This window comes from Panicum virgatum, chromosome 9N (genome assembly GCF_016808335.1).
Source record: "Panicum virgatum strain AP13 chromosome 9N, P.virgatum_v5, whole genome shotgun sequence".
NCBI lineage: Eukaryota > Viridiplantae > Streptophyta > Magnoliopsida > Poales > Poaceae > Panicum > Panicum virgatum.
In genome coordinates, this window is record NC_053153.1 from 75408756 (window position 1) to 75432501 (window position 23746).

General features: G+C 48.4%; 1 protein-coding gene and 1 long non-coding RNA gene across 2 annotated transcripts; one reads left to right on the forward strand and one right to left on the reverse strand.

The window, feature by feature from the left end:
• The first annotated feature begins 9229 nt into the window (after positions 1–9229).
• On the forward strand, positions 9230–10858 carry LOC120693396. The gene is made up of 4 exons (XM_039976821.1): positions 9230–9825; positions 9937–10047; positions 10162–10251; positions 10407–10858. Exons 1-4 carry the CDS (start codon positions 9424–9426, stop codon positions 10440–10442), a joined length of 639 nt encoding a protein of 212 aa, XP_039832755.1. The 5' UTR covers positions 9230–9423; the 3' UTR covers positions 10443–10858.
• Positions 10859–17455: 6597 nt separating this feature from the next.
• On the reverse strand, positions 17456–19203 carry LOC120691242. The gene is made up of 3 exons (XR_005682157.1): positions 18770–19203; positions 18113–18641; positions 17456–17717 (listed from the first exon to the last, which is right to left on the reverse strand). It is a non-coding gene; the product is annotated as an uncharacterized LOC120691242 (long non-coding RNA).
• Between the last annotated feature and the right edge of the window lie 4543 nt (positions 19204–23746).

Below are 23746 nucleotides of genomic sequence, written 5' to 3' on the forward strand. Positions count from 1 at the left end.
AAGACCCCGAGATATTTTGCCCCAACAATCGGGTAGCTAGCTGCTAGACACTAGAAACAACAAGTCGACATGTGAGCTTCACGTATCAGCGCTGCTAAAAGCTCATGATTGTGCTCTGGTGCTACCTGTGGCGAGAACGAAATATCTTCGAGCTCTTTTTTTGTTCTCTCTCTCTCTTGGGTTTTGCTATTACCGGTGACTATGATGCACTAATAACTGTACGCTTGCTTATCTGATGACAATTTTGGAATTCCCTGCGTTCCAAATTGGAGTTTCTTTTGGAGTTTTCGTTATTATTCTAGGATCTTAGGCGTTTCTTTTGGAGTTTTTGGTATTCCCTCCGTTGCAACAAGCGGCCATCAACCCCATTGGCATACTACATTTCGATCGCTTGCACGCTCCTGTGTCGTGGCGGGCGCGCGAGTGGTCTGATCTGATGAATGCATGCCCGGCCCGGCCTTCGTCCTCCCTGATCGCCATCATCAGTTAATCTCAATCATTACTACATTGCTACAAGTATTTCAGAATAAGGGATTAGCGCGACGAGTCGTTCCTGTGCCGATGATCGAGCGAGCCCACCATGAGAAAACAAGGCACGGAACCCTCATACGTGCACCCGAATCGGCCAAAGATAATCCTGATGACGGCTACAAGCAAGGCCAAGACCACTAGCTACCTGCTTGTAATATGAACTTGATTGAGAATAGACATAATTATTTGCATGATGACGGCTACAAAGCTAGGCGGCCGTACAATAACAAGCACCTGGCCATGATGAGATACTGATCGAGATTCATGACCAATGCAGTCTGTCGTCGACGTCGCGAGCTTGTCTTTGCGATATGGCAGCGTATATCTTTGCGATATTTATGCATGCTTCGCTGGCATATATGCGTACTTGTCTTATATCTGCTCCACGCATTCGGCGTATCGTCACTGTAAAGAACACGCGAGCAGAGACGAACGTAGAAAAGGGATCGGATCGGAGTGCATGTACAAGGTCCTACAGTTTCATTTTTGGTTTTCAGGCTACGTCAGTGGCGGAGTAGGAAATTTATGACTAGGTATGCCATATGTAAAAAAATTTAAAATCAAATACAAAATATAATGGACAAAAAGTTATAATAATAATAACAAATTCACAATAGTGATCCAAGTATAAGTTGTAAACATGAATAATTAAATAATATTATAAAATAGTGGTCCGAGTAGGGCCACCGGTCGAAGAAGGGTCGCAGAAGGTGTGCCGTTTGCTGGCGTCTTGGCCGCCACTGCAAGGCCGACAGTGCCCAGTGCCCCAACGGGCCGGTGGTCGGCACCTTCCGTCCTTCGCAACTCGCGTTAGGAGGAGAGGACATGATTCATGAGTGATAGCTGATGGGGTAAAGACCCGAGGTCACGAGGCTGTCAGGTTGCCGGAGTGGGGGGAGGAGCACCTGAGCGGGGAGCCACCGTCTCACTGAACGCTAAATGGACGGGATACGGAGGTCAGGCCATCAGGGGCGGACGCGACACGCAGAGCAAGACTCTCTATATCTTTCTTCGTAGCTAGGAATAGAGATTTTGATAGAAAAAATATCCTCCAACAGCTTCTCTAAGTGGTTATCCAAATGTAGCCATCCTCCATTCCGCGTTTCTCGCTAGTCAAAGATAGATAATAGAAATAATTTTCTAGAGTGTACACAAGATATAGAAAAACTTTTAGAGAGTGAAAATATATAGAATGCGATTTTTGTGCAGAAGACTATCCAAATAATAATTTAGAGAGTGTAATTTAGAAAGACTCTTAGAGATACTTTATATCTGTGTATACTTATTAGTATTTTCTCCCAAACCTTGGGTATGCCAAGGAATACAGGGGCATACCCTAGCTCCGCCCATGGCTACGTGCGATTAATCATTTTAAGCTTTTACTATCCTTTTAAAGTTCAGTCACATTAGCGAGATAATTTTTTTAGAAAAAAACATAGAGTTTATACACGCATGGACAAAAGGACAAAAAGTAACACACCCATTTTATCTTGCCATACATATAGCCAGTTGTTTCCACTGCACGGGCAGCTATTTACCTGTACAGCGGCAGGCACGGGCGCACAGCAACAGCATGTGTGAAGGTGGAGCTAGCCCTCGCACATGCACGCATGTTTCGATGTTTATTACACGCACGTCAGCATATGACTGTTCCAAGTGCCCCTCTACGTGTAAGTACGCGCGGAGCCCGCACGTACCTGGACGCGCGCGCGCACGCCGCTGCTATCCTGCTACTGTCCGCGCACTGTACAGCGTACGTGCGACCCATGCATGCAACCAAAAGACGGTGTCCATCGGAGGGGGCGAGAGCTGGACGCCGCGCAGCCAGCGCCCAGCGCGATCGGCGGTGGAGCCGCACCATGTGGGCCGTACGGCGTCGCACGTGCGGGTTTAATGCGGCGCGGCAAAAGCACGTAGCATCGCACAGCGTGCGTGTGGGGTCATGGGGCGCCGTACCGTGCCATCGCGGGGGCGGGCCGGGCCGGGCCGTGCCGTTGCCCGGCCTCTCGGCGACGGCGACCGGCCGGGCTAGCTAGCTAGCTCGGCGGCCCAACTGTCTCGTGTCAGTTGTTGGTCGCTGCATGCAGGCGCTAGCTGCCCGCCCCCGGCCCTTAACGCCGGAACAGTGATCGGGTCGCCGGCGCGGTGTCGCGACGCTCGCCCGTCGCGCTGGACGGCGGCCCGGCTGTGCTGGAGCCACTGTGTGCCGTCCCCGCCAGATCCCAGTCCCCCATGCTTGCCTGCATGCGTGGATCGACGACGCATGCGCTTGAAGAAGCGTGCCGTGTCAATTAAAGCTAGCCGATCGGACAGGCGGTACGGTCCACGTCGGCCCCATGCATCGAGCTAGTTCATTCGTCCACAGTTTACTACCTGGCGACTGAGCATGCTGCAGATAATGTGCTCGCGCAGTACCTGGGGTTGGTAGTGTCCTCGGTTTCTTCGTGCTAGGCGTAGAGCGAGAGAGGTTGAAGTGTTGTCAGCTGGGGCGCCTGTATGTGCAAAGCTCTGGAGCGGGCCAGGGCTGGCGACGGGCCGACGGCGCCGGGCGTGCTGAACCTCGGCGTGATCTGATCGACGCGCGCGCTTGTTGGTTGTACGCCTATTAATCGCGCACAACTGTTCTGGTCCAGTCCCAGGCGTCGAGCACGCATCCGGACGGGCCGGCGGCAGCTGCGGCGTGCGTGCTAGCTACAGTGTGGGTGGTTTGAGTTTGATACTGTGTGGGCAGGGCCGGCCTTGGGCCAGTGCCAGCGGTGCGACCGCACCGGGCCTCCGAAAGTAGGGGGCCTCCAAAATTTAGTATGCTAATAGGCCTCACAAGTATTAATAAAGCCCAGTTACAAATTAGTCACAAGTCACGGACAGCAGGCCTGTTAAGAGGAAGACCAAACGATCGACGACTCCGCCGTCCGTCCGGCTGCCCGCCTGGTTGCCTTGCCTCCTGCGGTCCTGCGCTCATCGACTCCTTCCTGACGCGACTCGCGAGACGCTAGCCGCCGACCGCAACGCAATCTGCAGATCGTGGACGCTGCTAGCTTGTGCCAATGCCAATTTGCCATTGCCGATAAGATCAAGGTTCAAAATCTTCCTCAATCACCTTCCCTTGTCTATTTTCTCCTAACAGTAGGGTTAGATATACTCAAACTAATTTCGATTTTTATATCAATGATAGTTTTCTTTTCAGTTTGTAGGCAGAATTGTTGTCACCCAATCGAATCACATGTCTTCCAATAGAAAGTTTGCATCCGGCAGTGAGAAAAGAAGAAAAAAGAAACGTCAAGATGAGTTGATTGAATCAAAAAAGGTGCTATGGACAGATTTATTCAGAAAAAGACACCAGGCCCTTCAAGGAACACTGAGGAGTTGGCAATAGTTATTGTGGAGCAGCAAGATGAGGGGATTTCACAAGAAAATATGAACATCAGTGACGATGATAACAATGTAAGTCGTGAGAATTCTCACGTCACAGATCATGAAGAACTAGTTTTCTCTATTGATATTTATGATCCTAGAAATTGGGGAAATCTGGATAACAAAGCAAGGGATATATTAGTGGAAAAAGGACCTATAAGAGAACAAAATATTGTATTCCCTAAAGATGGCAGATCTAGACATTTTTCATATGCTTATTATGACAAAGTGATGGAGAATGGAGAGGTACATGACAGAAAATGGTTGGTTTATTCTAAGCATGACAACAAAGTGCTCTGCTTCTGTTGTAAGATTTTCAAGTCTAATAATATGAAGAGTGCTTTAGCATATGATGGATTGAATGATTGGGGTACATCTGAGTGAGAGGTTGAAAGAACATGAAAAAAGTGTCGAGCATATCATTAGCATGAACTCTTGGTATGAGTTACGAACCAGACTGAGCAAAGATCAGACAATTGATAAAGAAATGCAGGAACTAATTAAAAAGGAGAAAGAGCACATGAAGAAAGTTTTATTCAGATTAGTCGCCATTGTGAAGTTTCTTGGTAAGCGTAATTTGGCTTTTAGAGGATCCAATGAGCAGCTCTACAAAGAGTGATGCCAAAAATTTGTTTGACTTACTTGGTAATTTTGAGTTTATACTTGGCATGGTTATTTGGCATGACATCTTATTTGCTATTGATACTGTGAGCAAGAAGCTGCAATCAGCATCAATGTGTCTTGACTCCGCCTTGCAGCAAATTGAAGGTATAATGCAATATTTTAATAACTACAGAAATGAAGGGTTCGAATCTAGCTTGAAAATTGCAAAAAATCTTGCAACTGAAATGGGTGTAGAGCCAACCTTTCCGTTGAAACACAAAGTTACCAGAAAGAAACATTTTGATGAATCCGAATGCAGTGATGAAGCAATATTGCAAGCTGAGAAGGCTTTTGAAGTTAATTACTTTTTGGTCATGGTTGATATGGCGACAACCTCATTGAAAACAAGATTTGAAGAACTCCAAGTATTTAAGAAAATATTTGGATTTTTACTAAGCTCAAGAAACTTGACATCATTGGATGATATGAAACTAACAGATTGTTGTACTACTTTTGCCAAAACTTTCTCTTCAGATGATTCGTGTGATGTGGATTTACATGATCTTATATCTGAATTAAAGGTTTTGCAGCTGACTTTGCCGGATAGACAAATGTCTGCTATGGAGATTTTTGAGTTTGTTAAAGAAATGGACAGCTATCCCAATGTGTCTATTGCTTATCGAATATTGTTTACTATGCCGGTAACTGTCGCATCAGCTGAAAGAAGCTTTTCAAAGTTGAAGTTATTGAGGAACTATTTGAGGTCAGTGATGTCTCAAGAAAGGTTAAATGGTTTGGCTACTTTGTGCATTGAGAAGAGGCTGCTGGATGAGATAGATATTGACACTATCATCACTGATTTTGCATCGAGAACTGTTAGAAGAAATTGTTTTAAATAATCTAGAGATATTTCTCCTTTGTATTTAAACTTATTAGTGTGAGATTCGTTAATGGCACTAAATTTTTCAATATTATTTTGTATCTTTATGGTGAATGGGGGCCTCCATTTTTTGTTCCGCACCGGGCCACAAAAATGTCAGGGCCGCCCCTGTGTGTGGGTGGCCTCCAGCAGGAATGCAGCGCAGTGGGTTGCATCTGATCTGGCCTCAGGCAAGCATTGATCGTCGCGACTGTTCCGCTCGAGGCCGATGCGCGTACGCCCAGCTGTGTCCCTCGAGCTCGTGTCGTGCCCGCTAAGCGCGAATAGCAGGTGCAGAAGTTTTGCCCTGCCTGTCGTCGTGCACCTGCATGGGCCGGGGTTCGAAAACCATGGATACGTTTGCAACGCATGCACACAGGACACCGCAAAAAAACAAATGCCACGCTGTTACCGGTGTAAGAACTGCTCAATTTTAAGCATGTTTATAAATTTTGGGTCGTGACAACCGGCAGGACGTCCGATTGAAAATTTCCAATCGGATGCCTGTTGTAATATTGAAAATTTACTAAGATAACATCGAACATCAACTCTAGAAACATATATAATCATAAGTAAAATTGATTGTGACATCTGATTCCTAGATATAACGCAACATGTATGTCTCATGCAACATTTCCTCAAAATGCTAACATGGAGAAATAATGTTGTAACGTTGACGCCTAACTTTTGTGACATTCAAAATTATATGTTGCAACATCAAGAATTAAAACATTGAATAAAAACCGATCACTCATTGCAACATCTTAAATCATTTCTTGCAACAATTGAATAGATCTTTGCAACATTGCCAAGCTCCACAGGGTGTCAAATCACATCTCCCGTCCACACCCATTGTCCACAACCGAGCCTTCAATTGTTCGGGTATCTAAACACTGACAACTCTCATGCCTCTAATCGCAGCCGGTGATGGTGCACGGACTCGGGTGGGTTGAGCTCCATGCACCCGCACCGCTCCATCGTGCCCCTCAATGCCACCGTGGCGGCTCACTACCCCCCCCCCCTCGACCTACCGCCCTTAGATCCGATGCCGGCTTGTGGTTACGAGTCCGCCACCCACCGTTGATGACCGCCTCCTCACCGTGTGCGCCATCGTGGGGCATCCCGCTCGTCCTTCATTGGGGTTGATCTGCATGAAAAGGAGGAAGCAACATGAGGATGCCTTACCTTCCTTGTGGGTTTCTCGTCGTCAGGCGGAGTGGAGGAGCCGTATGGCAACATGGCACCATAGCCTCCGGGCTCTGACTCTGCTATATGTTGTGCTTGATGGAATTGAAAAGGATAGGAGCGACCAGAGAAGGGCAAGGAAAGCGGTGAAACCCATGTTGTGGCAATTCCACCCAGAAGGTAATGGGTTACTCCTACAGCATGTCCTTATATAATGCTCAAGGCTCTAGGTTGAGTAGCAGGAGCAACTTTTAATTTGTTATGAGCTCAAACGATAGACTCAATGAGTTCTTGCCAATAACCACGGCCACTGAATAAAAATATTAAATTGAAAGCCCAGACAAAATGAGCGAAATGTATCTATAGGGTTGGAACATGTGAACAAAAAGTATCACGTAGCGTCCGATTTTGTAAATAGCATTGGATGCCTGAATCCAAGCATTAGCGAAAAAAGTGCTCGCTTCTCGCGAACTATTGAAGTGTACAATTATATAAGTATTATAAAACTGTGCTCTGAAATAACCTAAAAGTACCATCTTCCAATGTCCAAATTTGACACATAAAAAGGGAGGACTCTACAAATAAATTTTTGAATAAATCTATAATTCATTACTCAAGTTTTGAATAGTTGTCTGCCCATAACACTTATCCGTGCAAAAAAAGGAAATAAGAATGTAGCTATAGTGTGCTAATTAACGAGGACTTTACTAAAATGCAAGTTACAATGATTGTAAATATTCTGTATATGACTCTTATGTGGTTTGTTTTAACCGACAACCTGGGTACAACATACATCAGCGCATGCATTCAGAATATTATGTCCTCCGGCTGGCTCTTACCGAATGTGCCAAATAAATACACAATTCAGACCATGTTTCATTGTGGATTTAATGAAAGAAGCTCGATATTATTACTGTTAATTCTTTCTCTATAAATTTGATCAAAGCTGTCCAAGTCTCTGATTTAGGATGAAGTTACCGTGACCTTTAGTCTCAAACGGATAGAGTATTTCGTTTTCAAGTATTTCCCATAGCACTAATCCGTATGGCCCCTGAGCACTTCCGCGTGCATTAAATTAAATCTGCCAATTATGCTCGGGCTAATCCGGTTCGAAGCTGTAGTATCTACTAGAGAAAGGACGACGTGGATCCATCAGATCAGCCTGTGTAAAAGAGAGGATGATCAGATCAGCCCGTCCTGTGCCCGGCCTTTCCGACGCGTGATTTAAACGCCAAAACCCTGGCCAGGTCCTAAACGCTGCGCCTGCGCGCCTGCGCCAGGTTGGGAATCGCGGCGCGGTTGGGCCGGCCCGTCCGAGAGGGTCCAATCCTCGCTGCACGTGCGGGCGTTTTCTCCTTGTCGTGTTCCTCTCTCGCCATCCATCTCCTCACCCCTGTGGCTCCTGATCGAGCTAGCAGCCTAGCAGCAGCTGGCGCCCCCGTGCCCTTTATCGAATCGCGACGGAGTAGTACGTTCTCTAGGCTAGGCGGCTAGCATGCAGCGGTTCATAAAAAGTCGGTGTTGACGCGCACCAACCAGCCGAATTTACCCCCGGTCGACCGCCGCGGCGATGTCACCTGGAGTTGATGCGTGTCACCTCACTTTGGGCTTTCGGACGCGCACGGGCGCGTTGTTGCCGTAGGATCCGAGCCAACAGTTCCATTTTTCAGACAGCGTCCTACTTTCCTCCCTTCTCGAGACCAGAAGAAAGAAACTGCTGCTTGCATTGCGACATTGCATCACCAAATTAAACGATCGCGATCAAACCAACACGCGCCAGCGCACGGCCAACTAGCTCCGTCGTCCAGCTAGAACGCACATCGCCGGACGCACGGGAGCCGATCCGTCCCGTGCCCGTAGCCGTGCGTGCGCCGAACAGGCCGGCCACAAAAAATCACCTGATGACCGGTAGGAGATACGCCGGACGTACGTGGACAGCAACGCCCCAGCCACCACCAAAAGAAATCAACGGGCGCCGGCCGGCCGCCGCGCGCCGCACGGCACGGCTCGCTTCGCTCAGGTGAAATGGCCGACACGGGCGCGGGGGCGGCCGTGCGGCACGGCGCGGCGCGGCGCGCGCGGGTACGCGCGACAATCCCGGCACTGTGGAGCTGGCACCAACCACCCGCGCCGCGCGTTGCCCCCGGATCGCCCTCCAAAATCCCGCAGGCGCGGCGCGACCCGGCCGGCGGCCCATACCCGTATCCCTCCCACCAGCGTGGCGAGTGGCGACGGCCGCGGTGGTTGGCGTACGTACGGCAGGGGCGGAGGAGTCAGACGAGGCCGTCGGCGTGGCGAGGCGCCCCGCCCCGGCCACACCGCGTCACAGTTGCGTACGCCCCGCGACGGGGTCCGTCCCGTCCCCTAGCTAGCCTCGCTGTCCCGCACGTGGTGGCTCCCGGCTCCGCCTCCGCCTCCCGCTCGCCGCCGACGCCGCGGCCCCACGCCGCGTCTCCCCCACCTGTCGGCGAGGCCGCCACGCGCGGCGGGGGACCGGACCCACCGTCTCCCGCAGGCCCGCCGCTCTCCTCCGCGCCGCTACTTAGTAGGACTAGTACCGCCGCGCTAAGCACAACCACGCGCTCGTGTACAGCCCCGCTACTCTAATCAGTCTACTTGACCACTGCAGCTGAGCTCGCTCGTGAGGGGATTCGTTAGCGGTGGACGGGTGGGAGTAGAGCCGTAGACAGACAGGGACGCCAGCCGTGGCATTGTTCGAGGCCGGGCAGGGCAGCTGTGCGGGTGAGGTGAGGGGACGGGAGGGAGGAGGGATGGACGAGGAGCTGGCGATGGCGATGGCGGCGGCGAGCTCCGAGTGCAGCAGCGGCTGCCAGTCCGGCTGGACCACGTACCTCGACGACCACTCCTCCTCCTACTCCTGCGGCACCGCGCGGTTCCACGGCAAGGCGCGGCAGCCGTCCTACTGCGACTACTCGGAGGAGGACGATCTGTCCATGATCTCCGACGCCTCCTCCGGCCCGCGCCAGCAGAGCTCCGCCGGCAACGACGTCGAAGGCGGTGGCGGGGCCGCCGCCGCCGCGGCGCACGCCAATGCGGAGAGGAGAGGGAGGCGGGAGGCGGCCGCCGCGGACAGGCGGCAGAGCAAGAGGGCCGCCGCCGCGTCCCTGCTCGAGGACACGGCCAGCTCGCCGGCCTTCTTCGGCTACTCCAAGGTACCTGCCGGGCCCGCCCATACGCCGCCCGGCTGGAGTGCACGCACGCCCCTTGGCTTGCCTTTACCATGCGATCCATGATTGCTGATGCAAAGTTAAATGATTCAACAGGCGATGGGCTCGGGAGAGGCCGCTGGCTATGGCGTCGCGGACGCCCAGATGATGGAGATCGGCAATGCGGAAGACTTCTCCTACGCCTTCTCCACCACGACGGGCTTCAAGGTGCGTCGCCGTTCACCGGCTCATGGCATCAAGTGGTGACGGTGAACGTCTGACACTCTTCGTTTGCGCCCATGGCGATGACTAATTCGGTTCTGCGTTCCCCTCTTTCTGCAGTCTCCCTTAAATGGAGCTGCTTTCGGCGGCTACATGCAAATGCAGTACTCCCCCCCGGCTCCTGCCAAGCCGATGCCGACGAGAGGACAAGTGAGTGAGCATTCCTCCCAGCACGCTGCTCTGTTTCTCGTTCAGACAAACAGAGTTAAAATATAGTAGCAGTATCTACCCTTGTTGGCCTGTTGCGCTTCGCATTTTAGTCTTATCTTACCAAATGAAAAATGGCCGGTGTGACATTTTCGCAGGTGTGCAGTGACGCGCCGGAGAAGAAGAGGTGGTGACTGCCGAGGTGCTGCTTGATCGAGGAGCTTTCGCCGGTGCCGGCTGGAGCGAAGGATGACCATGGGCCATGGCTCTCCGCTCTGCCTCGTTCCTGGGAGCACGAGGAGATGGGCAGGCAGGCAGACAGGCTCGAGTGCGTTTGCAAATCTTCTTCAGATCTCCAAGAGATCCTCCCTCCTATCCAGTAATCCCCCCGTCTGTTTTGCCACCTCTATCTCTCTCACTGCCCCCGGTGTGTGTTTTCACTCTGAACTGTGAGCCCCTGCATGTCCTGTTCCTCCCCGTCTGCAGTTTAGTCTCTCCCACTTTTTTTTAGCTGTCATTGCAGTGGGAAACAACAACCTGAGGCAAAACAAAACAAAACAAAACAAAGCGCGCCAACGTGCAATGAAATCCCTTTTGCACCTCGCGATCACACGCTGCCGCTTTGTCACTGTGTGAGCATGATCCCTCCCCTCCTCTCCTCTCCTCTCCTCTCTTCTCCCAGCAGTCATCAGTGGTAGGGAGGAGTACACCCATCTGCTTCTGGGGGCGCCTGCCCCTGTTGGGCGATGGCGAACGTTGACGTCAACCGGCTCCGGTCCGGCGGATGGAACCGTCCACTGCTCACTTCTAGATATTTGCAACAGAAGATTCAGCTCGCAGCTCGCCGCCATGAATGCCGGCCAACCAACCAACGCGAGTGTCATTATCCGGGAAATAATCTTAGGACCAGCCTGGACCTCCAAGCACCCCCGTCCACTAAACAACAAAGGTTCCAGATTTCATACGTGCCGCCTGCAATTTTTTTTCTTTTGTGATCCGAGTGGAGCTAGAACAGATGGCTGGGCTGTGGCCATGCGTGTCTTTGTCGTGTGTGATCCTCCCAAAAGGAAGCGGCACGACTCATCCGTCGTATTCAAGACGCCGAGCACCGAGCAGGGTCCAGCGTGGTTGCCAAGTTGGAAGAGGACGATCCAGCTCCAGCCTCCAGTGGTGGTGGTAGCTGAGAGCCTGAGACTGAGAGCGAGGGCGTGTCAGCGGAGCGTGGAGCGAGCGCGTGTGGCTCATGGGGCACGTACAGCTCCAGCACAAGATCTCTCTGGCCAATTCTTTAAAGCGGCCGGGGGAGCGGCATGTGCGCGGCGAGTACTTGTGTCCGCGCGCCGCCCGGGAGGGGGTCCCTTGGTTTAGTGCACGGTTGCGGTAAGATACAAAGCGGCGGCAGGCGCGGGGCAGCGTAACTGCGAGCCCTGCCTACTCCCCGTTGCCTCCGCTCCGGCCAGCGGCAGCTCGAACCGTGCGGCGCCACCTGCCGCGACGCCCGGCGACGAGGCCGGCGCGTCCCGCTGCTCGTCGTAGCCGGCCGGCTCCGGACATTTTGTTTTTTGAAAATAACTCCGAACACTTTGTACTGGTTCGCAAAACCAATGTACCAATCTACCCTCAGTCAGACACCCAACGACGACCGAAGCGGTAAGCATCTCTCGTTATGCCCGCTACTACAGTTGGGGATTCAGAGACATACCCCTGCTGCTTCCTGCTGTGCACCCATCTGCTACCCTGTCGCTGGGGGAATATATTTGCAGTTTTGCTATTTATAAGTAGAGATAGAGATAGAGTATATATATTTATTTACATATGGGGACACAGGCTATGGTGAAATGAAGTGACGCGCTGGTTGGTATGGTGGCTGGTGATCCTGTTCTTGTTGCTCTCCCCTTTACCCATCCCTCTTTCCGGTTTTGCCCAGAAGGATGGCCGGCTAGGAAGTGCGTTCAAGTGACGATGGCAGCAGGTCGGCAACGGAGAGGAGAGGATTGCTGTAGGGTGCCCTTCTGCCACTCGCGTGATGCGCCCGCAGGCACGGTCGCTCTCGGAGCCAGGGTGGCCCGAGGCCAACGAGAGCCCGGCAAGGCAAGCACCGGGCGGCAGGGCGACGAGACAGGACGGGCGGATCGCGGTGGCGCGTGATGAGGTGGCGGTTTCCGCAACGGGGGGTGCCGGCCCCGTGGCGTCACCAAAGGATGGGCGCGGGATTGTTCGCATCCGCGCGCATTTCATGCGCGCTCCAGCTAGGCCGCCTGTACTGCCGCTGGCGGTGGTGGCGCGCCAGCGGGCATCGATCGATCCCTGCGCCGCCGTACCAAGGTCGTGCGCGCGCCGCTTGGAGCCCGGTGATTCCTACCTCATCCTCGCTAGACTGCCACGGTACTCTGAACTCCCATCCGGCTTCGGGGCTGCATGGCTGCTTGCACGGCTCTATCTGCTGCTGGGCATCATGATGCATGGCACGAGTACGGCTCCGGCTGAGCTGCCGGTGACACTGGTCTGTCAGCTAGTGAACGGCTTTGCTTTGCAGGCATCCTTGTTGCTTCCGGTAATTCTGTAGTTGTAATCGCTGCGTTGAAAAAGAAAATGCCAGCCAAACCCAAACGGCGACCGGTCAGTGCTGAGTGACTCCTGGAAGGGGGGCACGGCCGCGCGGTAAATAAACAAGGCCGGCCGCGCGGGCTGTCTTTCAGCCTGTTTGGTTCGCTGGCTCCAGCCAGCGCTGGCTGGGGCTTCAGCGGCTGGCCGGTGGGGCCGGTGGCGTCTCCCACTAATGTACTGTAGCGACTCGGTGTTTCTCCCCTCACAAAACACTTACAAAACATTGTAGCTACAGGAGAAATAAGCCAGCGCCAACTGGTAATTCAGCAAACCGAACAGTTTATCGCCGGTAGCCCGTCCGGTCTCGCCGCGGATGCCGCCGGGGGCAGCTAGCGTCGCTGTCCGTGAATCTGAGGACACGGTTGTCACTCCGGCTTCATTTACTCCGCCACCGCTGCTGGCCGTGCCCGCGCTCAAGCGGCAGGAGGTGGCAGCGGCGCGCGCACTGCACACTGCACACACACACACGCACACCACCCTGCGCAGCGCGCACAGTAATCCTAGCGAGGAGCGTCCTCCTGGCGCTGTACCTGTACACGCCTACGACCTGCAACGACACTGTGCGCGTCGTGCCAGTATAGGAGTATTTATACGACCAGCACGCGTACTGCTGGGCGGTGAATCGATCGCCTCGTCGATCCGATCGATACGGTCGAGCGTGCGGTATTCAAGAGGGGATCCTGCCTCGCCATACACGCCGCGGCTGGGGCTGCTGCTGCTGCTGCTGCTGGTGCCGCCGATCCCTTATGATGAGCGGTGGCCATCTGGCAGCGTCTCTCGTTAATGCCAGGATGGAGCCCCTTCGTTCTGCGTAAGCGTAAAGGCACGCTGCGCCTCTCTGTAGTCTGTACTACATGTGACCTCATACATGAACTGACAGAAGTTATTGGACTCACTGTGAAAGCATACTCGCTCGCGATGTAGGGTTTTATCCTAGCCAGTGCTCCATTTTCGCAGCTCGTTGCAGCTGAAAATGACGCGGTTCAGAGATCTAGACAAAAGGGAAGTGTTGATTGTTGAAGGAGAAGAGCAGCACAGTGAGAAGCTCTCTCCCAAGTCCCAAGGATGGATCAAGACATAGACATCCCTTGCACTAGCACAGTGAGGCAAGATTCCCGCCACATTCCCGCCAATGCATGCCTCCTCCAATTTACAATGCGCGGCCACATCCAAGGCTGTCCCCCTTGGATTTGGATCCATCCTGGTGTAATAATATATACTCCTATAAGCATTGCATTCATAGTAGGCAGGCCAGGCACATGCACTAAAATATGACAGGCAAAGTCAATCCCTGTCCCCTAGAAGCGGAAAACCAGCACGGCCGCCACGCAGATACGGACAGGCTCGGATCGGCTGCAGCTGTAAAAATCTGACATTCGAATAAATATCCGTTTCCACATAGCTCGGATGGTGGGTGGGAACGGATATTTATTCGAATGTCAGATTTTTGGTTATTTTTTTTCGATTATAGATAAATAAAATATAAATTTACTATGTAAATTCATAGTCTTGTATTTAACATTGACCTTGCAAAGATTCATAAAAACTAAACCTCAAATTTATCATATATATTATCAAATAATAGATATAAAAATTCGAATACGGATTCAGTTGTTTTTTCACCTTTTTAATTGTAGGGAGCAAATAATATATAAAAAAATCTATACAAATTTTTATTCTTATGTGTAATAATATGTTTGATAATATAAAAAAAGATTAGTATAAAATTTCAAATATATCTATTTTAAAATATCAAATTTGTTCTGAGAATTCGGATGTCTAGTTCCACCCTTAGGTCTGGTGATTCTGTCATTGCACGACGCATCTCCTAATGCAGAGTTGCGCTTGCGCCATCTCCCGGTATTCCAGTGTTGGAATGGAGTTGGTTGGATATCATTCGCGATCAGGCCTCCCGACCAGCTGCGTCCCAAACCCAAAGCCTTTCGACACCGTTCTCTGAAGTGTCCGGGGACAATACGGTTCCCCCATCCAGCATTGCCTTTTTCTGAATTCTGAATCGTCAACTCCGGGGCCTATCCGAACCGCGGACAGAATCATCTCGCGCGCACTCAACGATCGAGCACGCACACATGCGTGCTGTATGGAGATGAGGCGCAGGGCATGGGGAAGACGCCGCAATGGCAATGCAATGCAACAGCTGCCTAACCCCTGCCGCCGGCCGGGCCACCATGCCGAGTGGCGGCAGCTTTACGCCCATCATGGAGATTGGAGACGGAACCGAAACCTCACCCTGCTCGCGCGCCCGTTTCTGATCCCCCGCATGTGCGTCCACCGCGGAAGAGTTGAGAAACTACACCGGCACGGTGAACGCGACGCTCCCTTTCGATACCTGAAAAGGTCTGGCTGGATGGATCGCGATCGGCCGGCCAGGCGAGTGGCCTAGCTTGTCTGTAGGCGGCTGTGGAGTGGTTCAGACTTTTGTGTTTGCCACTGGCCGGCCACTGCTGCTCTCTTGCATCAAAATTAAAAGGGCCGCGTCGTCCCGGAGGCGGCGTTCCAGCCGATGCGTGCAGGTCTTTTTGCATCGGCAACGTTTTGAACCGTTGGTACTAGGTTCGTGGAATGTGCAATGCAGCAATAGATAGCGGCGCCGATTTCTTGACCGATCTGGCACTGGCAGTGCCACTGTTTGTCAGGTCTCGTTGATCAGGTGATCCCGATGGCGCCCTGAATGGCTTCGCGCTCCTTGGAGAGCGGAATAGTATTCGTAGAGAAATGCTGACATGGCATATATAGGGCTTCCACGGTGCCTCACTGATGGGGAAAACATGACAGCATGGCCGTAGCCGTGCTCGAGGACCCTGCAGATGCAATGCAGCGAATGGCCGGCGGAGCAGTTCGGTCCCCGTGTTCAGGGTGCTGTAATCCCCATCCGTGGATTTGTTGATTCTGTCAGCGGCAGTGCTCCGGATCGCACGACGTGCTCCCCCTCTCGCTGCAGCTGGGAGCTACTAGTACAGTGCTACGGAGTAACTGGGATCCATCGGCGTAAGGTTCGACCTCGGTTCCTCTCACTCCGGGCCTGTTGGGCCAGTAGAATAAATAGTGCTCGGTTCGTAGAATAAATAGTATTTTATGAAAGGGAATAAGCCGTAATATACCAAACTTATACTCTTCATCTGCCAGCCGAACAGGCTGTCCATCCCTCGGTTCACAGATCAAAGAGAACCGGGGCGTGGACGCGTCGGGCTAGATAAGCACGATCCGCGCGTAGCCGTAGCCCACATCATCGGCGGGCACGTGCGCGCCACCATCGCGGGTTCCTTCCTGTAGCCAGCCATGCGGGGACCGTGCGTGGCCTCGCATGTGTGCACGGGGCGTCGCGCGGTGCGCGCCGGCGGCCACGGCAAAGAGGGAGAGAGAGAGAGAGGGTAGGAGGACGTGCGGCACGGGCGTCGCCGAGCGGAGCCGCAGGAGTCAATCGGCAAAACAAAAGACCCGGGTTATTTTCAAAAAACAAAAGACCCGGCCGTGAGCTGGCACCTGACAAGCCACATGGGGACATGGGGTTCGAGCATCGAGCCGCGCCACGTTGCTAGAGTTCCAGCTCGAGTAGCTAGCAGGCTAGGAGCTACGGCCCTACTGCTGCCCAAGCCCAGGGGATGTTAATCCTGGCCTTATTTAGTTGTACAACAAAACTAGCGTGTATGTTTTTCGAGAAGAAAATTTCGCATACATGAAGTACTAAATGAAATCTATTTACAAAATTTTTTAGAGATGGATGTAACTTTTCGCGACGAATCTAATGACGGTAATTAATCGATGATTAGCTATAGTGTGCTACAATAACCATCCTCTAATCGCGCGGTCGTAGGCCTCATTAAATTCCTCGGGGTCACTAGCGCAGGGATTCTAAAGTTGGTTTTGTAAATTGATTTTATTTGATGCTGTAATTAGTGGTCAAAATTGTTATTATTCCTAACACGCTGTAATTGTAGCGCGAATCAAACCAGACCCCATTCCCTTATTGCTACAAAGAACAAATTGGGCCGGGCTGATTGGTGCCCCCAACGGCCAACGCAGCATTGCCAGCCCATCACGCTGACGAGCGCGCACAAACGGCGGGTTCGCGCGTTGCGGAGCGGGCCAACACGCGACTACCGGCCGGGCCCGGCCAACTTCCCCTCTTCAGGAGCTATGTGCTACTCCTCTGTATTTCCCAACCGATTTTATTTTTCCCTGATGTTGCTGATGCGAATATGTGATGCAGACCATATAAAAAAATAATATGTGATGCAAGCATACAACCATAAGCATGGCGCCAAGGAAACCAGTAACCAATAGTCCAATACCAATCATTAGTACAGCACAGTATCGCTTAGCCCTTTCTTCAGAAACGGTGCACAAGCCAGCAAGTAAAACCTCTATGGCTTCCAATGAACTAGCAAGGTGGCCCGCGCTAATAGCGCGGGTAGCTAGTTTTTTTTATTTATTTCTTTAAAAAAAATTCATTGACAAAAGAGATGTATTTGATAATTTACTAGAAACTCTGGCGCGGCCGTTGCCGCGCCTAGCTGAGATGACCAGTGTATTTTAGTCGTTTTGCGCCCTTGCTTCATCATAGTTGATGTGGTTTTGGTCGTTTTGCGCCCTTGCTTCATCATAGTTGATGTGGTAACGATATGTTTAAGCAATGGAGATGTTATTTAGCAAGTAAAAGACAAAGATAAGCATGAAGAATACTTTTTTAGAAGAAGCAGTAGATTTCCCAAGTAATATTAAATATATTGGTTGAATGAACCAGCATATTACACAGCTTGCCGCTATTCAGAACAACAAAACCGCAAGACCTCGTTTGCTCAGCCATTTCCTAGCACGGGTGTCTTCAGAATAACATCTGCCTGTTGAAGGGGTCAACCATAAATTTGAGCAAATTAATCAACAGAAAATAAATAGCGTATACAGAAGTTTGAAAGCTTGCATAGTAGTTTCTAAAATTATGCTTTAACCAAGGTAGTAATTATTTACCAAAGCAAATGAAAAAAACAGTTATATATCAGGGGTTAGATCACAAATGGCAGTAAAATGAACTATGCATTATATGCTCAATGTAAAATGAAAAATTAGTCACACGTATATGCTCAACATAGTTGGTTCATGATCATCAAACAATATGCTATATGCAACATAATTACATAAGGCAAAGGAAATAACAGGAATCTGAAATATTGATGATGCTCTGTAATTGGAGAGTAATAATTTGAATAGAGGGTCATTTTTTTCGTACAAGTTTTACCTTGCTTTCTCATGTTCATACATCATTGTAGCAGCAGTAGATTTTTTCCTTATAATGGCTATCTGCAGTAATAATTGGTGAGGCTCAAATTATTTTGACACACAATTAACAATTCATCTTGTCAAATGAACTCCAACATTAGAAAGTTTTAAAGTGCAATTATTTCGTTGTTTTGGAGTCAGAAATATTTGAACGTTGTGTAAATTACAGAGCATCTGTTGTAGCAGTATATATAATTTGCAAGAAAGCAAAGTCAAAGATTGATGGAAAAATGGAATCCAATCAAAGTGAGGTAAAAAATGCGAGTCGGATACCTTTAGCTATTTCATCGAACAGCTGATATGCATGAACATTAACACATAAAAGAAAAAAAGAAAAATCGATTGGGTATGTAGAATACACGGAGCAGCTAGCATCAGACATGGAGCTCATGAGATGGCCTAGAGCCACTCCAAGTTGCCGCCGCCGCATCCGCTACTGACGCCTGGAGGAACCTCTCGCTACGCATGCCGCGTCGTCGCTGCCGCTACTGCCGTGCAAGAATCAGAGAGATCATAAGTCTGGGAGCTCGGGGATAGAGAAAACATGACACCTCTGGTTTCTGTTGCAAGAGCAATCTCAAGCACTTGCTCACCGATGAGCTTCGGCTATGCCCACCTCTGCTTTTGCTGGTGCTCCTCCTCTTCAAGCCGTGCCATCGACTTTTGCTCTTGCACAGACGGGATGGGACGGGACAGGACAGGTGAGGCAGCGGAGGTGAGGAGTACGTCCGTGACAGCGGTGAGTGGAGGGGTGGGGAGGAGCAGAGGAGCAGCATCGAAGGTCAGGCAGCACATCGTCAGCAAGCCCTCTCCACAAGCTCCCCTCTCTGCCCTTCACACCAAGCCTTGAACACCCAGTGTAGCCGCTCGAACCGATTCCAGGTCGCCGGAGGAGAGCCACGCGAGGAGCACGGGAGGAGAATGGGTATCGGCGTTGGCTACAGCCTGCGGAGGGGAGCAGCGGGGAGGTCCGATGTCTCGTGAAGCCGGAGCCGTGGCCCTTGGTCTTCTGCGATCCAAGCCATCCATGGATGATCCGACGACTGAAATTTGCAGGCGACGTGGCCCAATGAGAGGCCTAATCCAGGGTCAAGTTTCGTCTTTTAGAGATTTGCCTCTCGTTTGCTCTTAGTGAATAGTATCTGCACCTTTCTATGCACAGGAGTTCATATCAATCATCAATTTTTATGTTGTTTTGTTCTATATTATAGTTGCATATTTTAGTACTTTAACCTACAAAATCTAAATTTGAGGATTTAATTTAATTTTGGGTCACCTTGAATACGGATGCACATAGTACATATTTGTATTTATATAAAGTTTTTTATAAGTAGTTATGAAACATATTTATATGTATGTGTTAGTTATGTGTGCTAACAATATGTAACTTAGATGTTGGAGTTCGATTTGTATCTTGCAATATTTTGATTATTATTTAGCGAAAATATATATAGTGTAGTTGTTACAGCACTTAAGTAGCATCTAGCAGATCTAGATCTGACTCATCATGGGAGGGAAATAAAAATGATCAGAGATTAGACAAAAAAAAGTTATGTTAAAAAATAAGTTCGGGCCTCTTACTGACTTTGGTAAATAAATGTTATGCAAAACTTATATATATGTGTGCTATATTAATGCATATATGTTTTAAATATTTTATTTAACCGAACCTATTATTATTTTTCTCACTTTGTTTACTGCACAATTTATTAGTTTTTAGCCCATATGACTGCATAAATTGGCCTATTTTAGAGTTTTGTCATCTCGGTGATAGATGGTTCCATATATATCTTTGCTGTTGTTTCTAACTCTTTTCTTTATCTTTCATTTTCTCTAGCTATTTCTATTGATTTTTTTTGCCTTCCATTTTGTTCCTATGTATATTTGAAATTGATTAATGTGTATTGCGTCCAATGCATCTAATGGAAAAGTTCCCTATTTAGTATTGTGCCGTAGAGCATTTGTTTTTTCTGAGCGAAGAGGAGCAACGACAACACATTTGTTTGAATCATTTATTTTGTATTGTAGGCAACCGACTTTGGGATAGATTATGTAGCTGTGGCTAAAATAATTCCGGTTGTGGCCTCTTTGATGGAGTGGCTTCTCTTATGGATATAAAACCATTTTGAAAACCATTCGGTAGCACCGCTTCTCCTATTTTTTTCATGTCTATATGAAAGATGTCAAATATCCAACGTGCCATGGCTATAATTTAATATATTTTTCTCATAATCTATAATATAATTTTGTAGTAACATAACTTCATATAAAATAACATAGTAGTGACTAATGATATTGTTTATAGACTAAACCAATAAATTCATTTTTGCCCTTTTCTTTTGCCCCCTTTTTCTCATTTTTCCTCCCTTCTTTTTTTATTATCCTTTTTCTACTTATCTTACCCGTTCAACCTTGCTACTTCTTTATCCTTTTCTCTTCTCTTTCTCTATACTTCTTTAGAGGTATATATCATATTTGTGTTATGTGTCTAGTATTTTTTTCATATACTTATAAAAGATTAGATGGGGATAATAATGTTAAGAATTGTTTATGTTATTTGATTCCTCACACGACTAAGTCTCTGATTTTTCTCATTCATATATTTATATTGAGATAATAAATAGTCACATTTATTTGTAGGTTTCAGTGCTTTATTCTTTATCCCAGCGATTATTACTTGTATGGAACTATTTGTATACCCACAGAATCATGAATCTTTGTTGACCGTCATCAGATTAGTTTGTATAACTGAAGTTGTTCAGGAATATGCAACATTTATGATGATAACCCTTCTTTGGAGAAAGTATTGGTTCTTCAGCGGATATTTCTCTCACATCGATTGGCCTGCGAATTCATTGGCCCACACTGACAATCATAAGGTCCCAATGGTCTTGCAATAGATTGCAATATCTGAAACTCTGTGCATCGTCATTATTGTTTTCATCCCTATCTTAACGTTTGGTTGCTCCAGAAGAAATGGATTAATTGAGTTCGACAATGATTTTGAGTAGAATCCAGTGTACTTCGTGCAGCTGCATGTACTACAGGAAAAGTTTTAAATAGCCGGCTGTAACGTCCCACCTCCCCGAGGTTGGGCCCGCTTACATCTGGCTGCTTTCTAGGACATAGGCTGTCCTCACAGACCAACACCAGCCTTTTCTGCACACTTTATCCTTGTGCGCACCCGGGAAGAACTTCCCGGTCGGTCACCCATCCCCAAATTTCTCCGGGCCAAGCACGCTTAACCTCGGAGTTCTTTGGAGACCGGCTTCCGGAAAAGAAGTTGCAACTTGTTGGTATGAGTATCCTATTAATCCTATTAAGCCTTGGGCCGGGGTGTCACATGCTCACCTCCTTAAGAGACCGACGTCCTCGTCGGTCAATCCCAAGCCAGAAACGTCCTCTCTTGGCCACGTCCCATACGTCCAGTGCCAGCAGCCCATGTGCCACGTCCGTGCGTCCAGTGCCAACGGTCCATGTGCCACGTCCGTGCGTCCAGTGCCAACGGCGCATCCCAGATGCCCGCGCACTGACCCGTCACGCGCCCGTGCACATGCCGGTGGCATCTGCGCCCCCACGTGTCCGTGCTCATGCCTCCGCACTTACGCCCGTACGTGCCCGTGAAACCGCGAGAGTCGGCTCTGATACCATTCTGTAACGTCCCGCCTCCCCGAGGCCGGGCCCGCTTACATCTGGCTGCTTTCTAGGACATAGACTGTCCTCACAGACCAACACCAGCCTTTTCTGCACACTTTATCCTTGTGCGCACCCGGGAAGAACTTCCCGGTCGGTCACCCATCCCCAAATTTCTCCGGGCCAAGCACGCTTAACCTCGGAGTTCTTTGGAGACCGGCTTCCGGAAAAGAAGTTGCAACTTGTTGGTATGAGTATCCTATTAATCCTATTAAGCCTTGGGCCGGGGTGTCACACCGGCTATAGCTTCCGCTACAGATGGCTATAGCTGTTAGGAACGGCAGCCGCTATGGCATTTTGCCCTCTAAAGCCGGCTATAGCCCCCTAAATGCCGGCTATAGCCCGCTAAACGTCGTAACGGCAGCCCTGCTGCTAAACAGCTTAGCCAGCGATTTAAAACATTGACTGCAGGATGTTCTTGAGACTCGAAAAGTTGTGATTCGGAATCTCGAGAAAATACTATGGTCGTGCCATAGTGCAACGCGTTCCGAATATTATTGAAAGCAATTATCTCCTTCTATAGTACAGATACAATACAACTATGATCGTGCTGTCACGCTTATGCTGCTGCCTTTTTTCATCTTTAAGGAGGGTTAATGCGAGACATAGATGGTAACATGAGTTTTATGTCATGCAGACTATGTATTTAACTTTAATTGGAAACATATACTTTTGGGTAGTTTAGAATATTGTATCTTCATTAAATTGGATATGGACTCTTTTTGCCAATTTAGACGGTTAGATTTTCATTAAATCGAACGGTGTAAATCATATGCACAAATACTATTTAGATCTTCATTAAGTTGGAGTATTTGTTAACTTTATTTGGCATGAAACTCAATTTGGGCTTTTATTATTGCATTTGACCTATACTATTTATTTAGCTATTTTCCTTCTTAATATGCTTCTTAATCACTACACACATCAATAATAAATTTTTTATTCTAGATCTTGCATTTATCTATTTATTAGTCATATTCGATGCCATTTTTTATAATTTTAATTTTTTAGTTTAGATATTTGGCTAATATTATTTTTTTACCGAGTGCTAATGCTAGTTTTACTAATTTTATAATCCTGAATTTGCATATTTAGTAATTGTATTCAACATGAACTCTTTGGTTCAAACCTAATTCCCTTATTTTTTAATTACGAGTTAAGCTATTTACTAATCATATTCGGCATGGACTCTTTTTCATGTCCTAATTTTTCTTAATTTTTAAATTAGAAATTAGCTATTTATTTATCGTATTTGATATGGGCTCTTGAGTTAATTTGAACTGTTAGATTTTCATAAAATTGAACAATGCAAATCCTTCTATTTTTTAGATTAACATAGAAATTTCCAGACTCTCTTGACGAACGTGATGACTTCTTTTAACACTCCATTAATAATATAATAGATTTATATTTTAAATTTTAATTTGGCAATTTGGCTAATATTAATTTTTTGTCGAGTGCTAATGCTAATTTTCTTAATTTTATAATTCTAAATTTGCTTATTTAGTAATTGTATTCAACAGACTCTTTGATGAAGTCCTAATTTCTTTTTTTTAATTTCAAATTACGCTATTTACTAATCTTATCGGGCATGGACTCTTTGTCATGCCCTAATTTTTCTTAATTTTTTAAAATTCGAAATTAGCTATTTATTAATCGTATATGTATGGACTCTTGAATTAGTTTGAATTGTTACATCTTGATAAAATTCAACGGTGCAAATCCTTCTTTTTTTAGATTAACGTAACAATTTTTAGATCCTCTCGACGAACATGATGGCTTTTTAACACTCACTTAATAATATAATAAAATTTTATACTTTTAATTTTTAATTTAGCTATTCGACTAATATTAAATTTTTGTCGAGTGCTAATGCTAATTTTCTTAATTTTATAATTCT

Coding starts and splice junctions, on each gene's coding strand:
- LOC120693396 (XM_039976821.1), top strand. CDS start 9,424: ATGGACGAGGAGCTGGCGATGGCGATGGCGGCGGCGAGCTCCGAGTGC. Junction 9,826..9,936: donor CCTTCTTCGGCTACTCCAAG/GTACCTGCCGGG, acceptor ATGATTCAACAG/GCGATGGGCTCGGGAGAGGC. Junction 10,048..10,161: donor CCACCACGACGGGCTTCAAG/GTGCGTCGCCGT, acceptor CTCTTTCTGCAG/TCTCCCTTAAATGGAGCTGC.